Source organism: Lathyrus oleraceus, chromosome 2 (genome assembly GCF_024323335.1).
Source record: "Lathyrus oleraceus cultivar Zhongwan6 chromosome 2, CAAS_Psat_ZW6_1.0, whole genome shotgun sequence".
Taxonomy (NCBI): Eukaryota; Viridiplantae; Streptophyta; class Magnoliopsida; order Fabales; family Fabaceae; genus Lathyrus; species Lathyrus oleraceus.
The window spans coordinates 12,760,137-12,767,214 of NC_066580.1; the positions used below are offsets into that span (position 1 = coordinate 12,760,137).

At 28.7% G+C, this 7,078-nt stretch overlaps 1 protein-coding gene across 2 annotated transcripts; it reads right to left on the reverse strand.

Moving 5' to 3' along the window:
- Positions 1-2,204: 2,204 nt before the first annotated feature.
- On the reverse strand, positions 2,205-6,607 carry LOC127121066 (uncharacterized). 2 transcript variants are annotated; one of them, XM_051051678.1, is made up of 11 exons: positions 6,435-6,607; positions 6,166-6,204; positions 4,388-5,338; positions 4,155-4,304; positions 3,922-4,071; positions 3,690-3,839; positions 3,457-3,606; positions 3,224-3,373; positions 2,991-3,140; positions 2,559-2,683; positions 2,205-2,404 (listed from the first exon to the last, which is right to left on the reverse strand). In XM_051051678.1, the coding sequence occupies exons 3-10, from the start codon at positions 5,322-5,324 to the stop codon at positions 2,580-2,582; spliced, it is 1,941 nt and encodes a 646-aa protein (XP_050907635.1). In that variant the 5' UTR covers positions 5,325-5,338; positions 6,166-6,204; positions 6,435-6,607; the 3' UTR covers positions 2,205-2,404; positions 2,559-2,579. The 2 variants fall into 2 exon arrangements, with proteins under 2 accessions (XP_050907635.1, XP_050907634.1); XM_051051677.1 differs by having other exon boundaries at positions 2,559-2,689.
- Between the last annotated feature and the right edge of the window lie 471 nt (positions 6,608-7,078).

A 7,078-nucleotide genomic window follows, 5' to 3' on the forward strand; every position in this document is an offset into this window, starting at 1 on the left:
AAAATCCTCGAAAACATATAGATTTCGATCAAATTTTGAACTAAAAATGTTCGATTGAAAAGGCTCAAGCTATTTGAAATGTGACAAAAAACGGAATCCAAAAAATAAAACAAGCACGCCAGGTTAAACTACGTGAAACATATATTAATAAATTTGATATCTGCAAGCTCAATTTTGAAATTTTTCGTCCGCTAATTTTATATATATTCAAAAATTGATTCACCGGTCTGTCTATAGATCTGAAAAATTATTCTGGTTGATATTTTAGACATTATGCATGATGAAATGTATGTCATGTGATATGAAGATGATGCAAATGTACTTTGGATGTATTGATTCGATGATTCAGGGTCAAAATTAGGGTGTGACACCTGGTGCTGCTGGGTTGCAGGCAGACGATTAGATTGACGATATTAAGGCTACTAGGAGCTTAGTACTCTTTGAGTAATAGTATATGTGTATGACTTGAGAATGCACATATCCTCTTGAAGGATAATGTATTTATAAGAGTTCCCGATGCTTAAGGTTTTCTTGGGAAAGTTCACCTCCTTTTAGTTAAAAGGTGGACAATTGAATCCATATTCCCAAGGGAGACATGGATCAGTAACGACTATGATTTTCTCTTTATCCAAGATACGTCTTATCCCATGTTCTCTCTCCATAGACGAGGAAAACTTAAGGGCGATGTAATACCTCATTTTGGGCGACCTCGTGTCATCGCCTTTTCCTAGGACGGTCTCAAACTATTGTCCTAGGCAAGATTATTTGCAAATATAATGCTACAAACAGTTAATGTGAAATTACCACTTTTTACTTAGCACACATAAATTTACGACATTTTTTTAAACATTTTTTTCATAAAATTTAGGCTGAAACTGCCATAAAGCACTCTTTAACTGCCATAATTCCCCCTTTTTTTTTTGTTATGAATCCAACTATCTATCTTTAGGACATAATACACTAAAAACATGAATAACCCAAAATTATGCTAAATATAGATAACTATCATCTAAAAGTTTTAAGATAGTTGTAAGAATACAATCTTAACAAGCATTGTTTAATTTTTCATCAACAATCCATTAATTAATCTAGATATATAAGAGATTGGATTATATCCTTCTTTTGTTGTCTCTATATATATATATATATGTTGACCTTTATGTTCATCGGGAATCTGAGTGGTAATACTTGTAGCAGTTGTATGAATCTAATGATCGACCTCAAACTATAGAGGTGCAAAAGATAACTATATTCATCCCTTCAAAATATTAAAATAAAATTGTGAAAATGATAGCATTGTTGCACTATTTAACCAAATTTTCAAATTGATATGCATATTAAGGGATATAATTCTCTCGTATCTCTCGGTTGTCTTTGTATTTACAAGTTGGACATTAAATTTACCATTATTTTAGAGATCAAAACTCATAATTGTTGGATGAATCCAACAATTGATCTCCCTCTACAAAGACACTAATTAAAAGAGAGGAACAATATTCTTTATTTAAGATAGTTTGATGTTGTATGTTTAAAAAAATTAATAATTTTTAAAAAACTTTTCAAAAATAAAATGAGAGATTGCAATCACTCAATAATTTTAAAGTGATAGGGTAACAAAAGAACTGTAAAAGAAAAAAGAAGATATTGCGATTAATTTGGAAAATTGTAAATATTTTAAGATAAAAGAAGAGAAGTATATTTTTATAGTGAGGTACTTTCGCAATATGAGTATGTAAGAGATCGCTGGAGAACACCAATAGAAACATTATATGTAAAAGTGACCGCACTCACTGTCTGTCATGGTGGTTTTGCTAAATGTTGTGTTATGAAAGACTAAACTCTCGTGATTGTGTCATTGTATTTTTTTGATATATATAGTGCGAAAAAGAGAAGAAAATTAAGATGAGACAAAAAAAATGGGCAAATATGCATTTATATTTATTTTTTATGAATACAATTTATATTTATTCTTTATTTGACTTTTTATAAATGTGAAAATAAAAAACTATAAGAAAAAAAAGTCGAGATTTAACTTTAAGAAAATAGATTTTTTTGACAAAAAATCATTAATTCCAAATAAGAAAAAAATCTTTTTGTTTTTTATTCATCCAGCCATTTTCCTTTTCTTTTCCATAAATAAGGAATGTGTACCCTCTTACTTTAAATATTGTCACACAAAATAATTTAATAAAGCTCCAACAATATTTAAATTTAAGCAAATCCAATTCATCATTTAAATAATACAAGAGAAAAATATCCAAATTTGTTTAATGAGAAACAAAATCTAAAATTCATCAAAACAACAATTCAACCAAAAGTTAAAAACCATCCAAAATGCCAATGTCACCCATTTTTAATCCACTCTGCACTATATTTATAATATGCACTCTCTGGAGCTATCATCCTACAAAATAGAGTTTAGAACAATTAGATCCTAGGATTCACCAAACATACACAACCTGTGATACAAATATATAATTTATTTATTTTCTTACAGCTCTTAATTTTACTTTTATAAACAAATGAGGTAAAATTAATTAAATTTTAAATTATATTACCTGTATGTGCCTAACTAGTCATCATATAGAATCTGATTCTGTATCCTCATCATCATCATCTTCTTCTTCTTCCAAGTCAATAAAACATTTATTTTCTCGTTGCGCAATGCTAGAACCCATTACACCTGAAACTATAAATTAATCACAACATTCAAGAAATTGAAATTACTTTGGAACTTTTTAGAAACATGATAAATAAATTTATTAAGAGTGACATGCATACAATGTTTTCTCATTAATCTCTTTTGATGACTTGCAATCAAAATTGAATTCACCATATCAGTTTGGTATTGCACAACATTTTCATTATTCTTAAGCAATGTATGTTGGCTTGAGTTTCGAGTAAGTGATAATGAACCTCTACACATGTTTATGCATGATATTCATGGAATTTAATTTTAATATTTTGATCAAGAGATAATGAATATTTACCTGGCTGAGAGAGTCTTGCATATTGTTCGGTGCCTAAAATTTCTGTAGAGACATCTCTTTTTCTTATGTTAGTTGATTGGCAGTGCAGAAACTTTTCATTATTCTTGAGCAACGCATGTTGGTTTGTGTTTCGATAAAATGATGATGACTCTATACACATGTTGAGTCAGCTCGTGCATAATGTTTATGAATTTTAATTTTAATATTTTAATCAAGAGATGATGAATATGTACCTGACTGAGAGAGTCTTGCAGATTGTTCAGTGCCTAAAATTTCAGTAGAGATATTTCTTTTTCTAATGCCAGTTGATTGATAGTGCACAAGCTTTTCATTATTCTTGAGCAACGCATGTTGACATGTGTTTCGTTTAAGTGATAATGAACCTGTACACATGTTGAGTCAGCTCTTGCATAATGTTCATGGACTTTAATTTTAATATTTTGATCAAGAAATGATGAATATGTACCAGATTGGGAGAGTCTTGCATATTGTTCAGTGTCTAAATTTTCAGTAGAGACATTTCTTTTTCTTATTCCAGCTGGTTGGCCGTGCACAAAGTTTTTATTATTCTTGAGCCACGCATGTTGGATTCTTTTTCGATTAAGTGATGATGAATCTGTACACATGTTGAGTCAGCTCTTGCATAATGTTCATGGATTGTAATTTTAATATTTTGATCAAGAGATGATGAATATGTACCTGCTTGAGAGATTCTTTCATATTGTTCAGTATCTAAAATTCCAGTAGAGACATTCCTTTTTCTTATGCCAGCTGATTTCCAGTGCACTGACTTTTCATTATTCTTGAGCAATCCATGTTGACATGTGTTTCGTTTAAGTTGTGATGTACCTGTACACATGTTGAGTCAATCTTGCATAATGTTCATGGACTTTAATTTTAATATTTTGACCTAGAGATGATGAATATGTACCTGGATGAGAGAGTCTTGCATATTGTTCAGTGTCTAAAATTTGAGTAGAGACATTTCTTTTTCTTATATCAGCTGGTTGACAGTGCACAAACCTTTCATTGTTCTTGAGCAACGCATGTTGACTTGTGTTTCGATTAAATGTTGATAAATCTGTACATATGTTTAGTCAGCTCTTGTATAATGTTCATGGACTTTAATTTTAATATTTTGATCAAGAGATGATGAATACAAACCTTGCTGAGAATGTCTTGCATATTGTTCAGTGTCTAAGATTTCAGTAGAGGCATTTCTTTTTCTTGTGCCAGTTGGTTGGCAGTGCACAACCTTTTCATTATTTTTGAGCAACACATGTTGGCTTGTGTTTCGATTAAGCGATGATGAACCTGTACACATGTTTAGTCAGCTCTTGCATAATATTCATGGAATTTAATTTTAATATTTTAATAAAGAAATGATGAATATGTACCTTTCATAGAGAGTCTTGCATGTTGTTTATTGACTAAATTTTGAGCTGAGAAATTTCTTTTTCTTACACCTTCAGAAGGTGGACTTATACTGATGGCTGGAGATGGAAATTTCCTTGGTAAAAAAGGATCTATGCCAATTTTATATTCTTTTGCATTTGGATTATAACAATCTTTAAGTATCCCTTTTCCTTTATCAAGAGATTTTGTTTGATTAACTGGCACCCCAGTTAATGGATTAACTTGCTTAAGCACAAAATGCGCAAATTTATTTGTGACTAGTAAAGGATCAGGCACATGAGGTTCAGGTGAAGGTGGCATCTCAAAGTCTGAATAATCTGAATAGAACTCATCATCTATTTCAAATTCAAGAGGAGTTTTGTTTTTGCCAAAACTGCTACATGCTTCTTGATTCAATGTGTTTTTGAGATTATCATTCTCCTTCTCTTGATTTGAGTTTTGATTATGATTCTTTTGAGTATGATCAACATTAGTAGGACTTACCCAAGGAACACTCACATTCACATTAGCACTTGATTCAATTTGAGTAACTTTACGAGTGGAGAAAAAAGCTTTACCTTGCAAATCAAGACCATTTCCTCCTCTTATACTGATCAAGTATCCTCCAGGAACTAATCCATCAACCACCCCAGTGAAAATCATCCCTGGACATAACGTGGGCATTAAATCACTTTGGTTTCTTTGATTTTCAAGTTGCGGTTGAAATATGGGAGAAACTATTGATGCATATTTTTCTTTATGTCTAGCCATATTAGCTTCCTCGTTTGGATTTCTTTCCCTTGAATCTTCACTTGATTCTCGGTCATTTTGATTGTTGTTACTATCATTTGAATACGAGACTTCCATACTTTTTGAATTATCATCGGATTTGTTTTCTCCATTATCCGTGTCGTTGTTTTTCTTTGGTAAATCAATCATGGTTACTTTTCTGTCTACAATAACATCAAAACAATTATATTCATTTATTTATAATATTCATAAATTATATTGCGAACTTAGTTATTGTATGGTAATTTAGGTTAGAATGTTATAAAATATTTATAATATTCTAACAATTTAATAGATGTATCCACTATATATGAAGGATAAGAGAATCCACAACAAAAATTATAAATCAATAACACAAAGATAATAAGTAGTAGGCTATAATCTATGAACTATATACATTAATGGAAGATTAATTAAATTAGTTCCCTCCATTACAATTATTAGCATTAAAATAGCTTGTAAGTTCTTTAAAAAAAGACTTTTCAAAGTAATATTCAAAATATATAATATAAGTAAAGAGTTGTTTACCTATTAATTTATTCAACATGGTCTAAATAATAATGTATCAATACCTATTAATTTATTCAACATTTAATGTATATAACTCAAATGTTTTTGAGGAGGGTATAAAAACAAAGAAAATAAAAATGATAAATAAATAATGAAGATTATCATCAAATTATACTCAACAAAATCAGCGCTTATATCTTTGTTGAATTTGCATACATCCTATAATATTAAATTCATATAACTTTCAACATTGAATTTAAACAAATTGTTTATATATAAAACTTTTTGTTAAAAATTCTGAATTAAATAAAATAAAAAATCAGAAAAAATTATGTACAAGCAATGGATTACCCAAAAATATTCGAAAAATGAATTTTAGTATATTATTAACATACAAAATTTATAAATTTCACACACATATCATGCATGACAATAGATATAAGTGATTAAATAAATTATAACAAAATATAATAATTCTTACTTTAATGCGCAGCTTTAGCAGCAACTTTAAGTAGAACACCTGAAAAAATAAAATTCATTTTTTTTAAAATTTATCAAGATAACAAATAAGAACTCTTTAATTTCATAATCTGTAAAATTATCTCTTTAACTTCATAAAATCACCCTAACACTTGATCTATCAATAAAATAACTAATGATTAAACTAATTAAACATATGAATATTGAAACACACAAAAAAATTAAAGTTTTTAAAAATAAATAAGAGGAGTTATAAGATGAAACACTTACTCATATGAGGGTAGCAGAGAAGAAACTATCAACAAAACTAGAAGAAGAAAATAAAATTGTGTGTGATTTGAAAAATGGTGAAGTATTTGAGATCGAAGTTGAGGTATGTTTTTATAGCGAGGGTGCATTGTCACAACATGAGTATTTAAAACGTTTATGAAGAAGAAACGTGAAAAAGATTATAAAGAAAAGTGGATTCATTCATTGTCTGGCATGATGTTTTTTTTTAAAAAGTGGGTGATAGAAGACAAAATTCTAGTTAATATGCACGAAAAAGAAGGAAAACAATGAGATACGAGGAAAATTGATTGAATAAGGTTGTATTTGGTTTATATATTGACCGAATACATTAATTATTTAATAAATTAAAAAGAATAAAATTTATTTTATGATATGAAAAGGAAGAAGTAGTCTTTATTTTACACATTGAACATTTATCTTTTTACATTTTATTTTATAAAATTAAAATAAAAAATTAGAAAAGTGAAAATCATCCTTTATTAAAATGGTATTAATATTAATGATCATTTTACATAGTTCATTTGTTTTTGCTTTTCTAAAAAATAATTTTTATAATGTAACATATTTTGGTCTAAAGATTAGTGTTATAAAAATTGGAATTATTTATTATTCATTTTATGTTG

What these genes read in the sequence shown, in the direction of transcription:
- LOC127121066 (XM_051051677.1), bottom strand. Translation starts at nt 5,324, where the DNA reads ATGATTGATTTACCAAAGAAAAACAACGACACGGATAATGGAGAAAAC. An exon ending in TGAAAGAATCTCTCAAGCAG is followed by an intron (nt 3,607 to 3,689) that starts GTACATATTCAT and finishes ACATGTGTACAG; the next exon opens with ATTCATCATCACTTAATCGA. An exon ending in TGCAAGACTCTCTCAGTCAG is followed by an intron (nt 3,141 to 3,223) that starts GTACATATTCAT and finishes ACATGTGTATAG; the next exon opens with AGTCATCATCATTTTATCGA.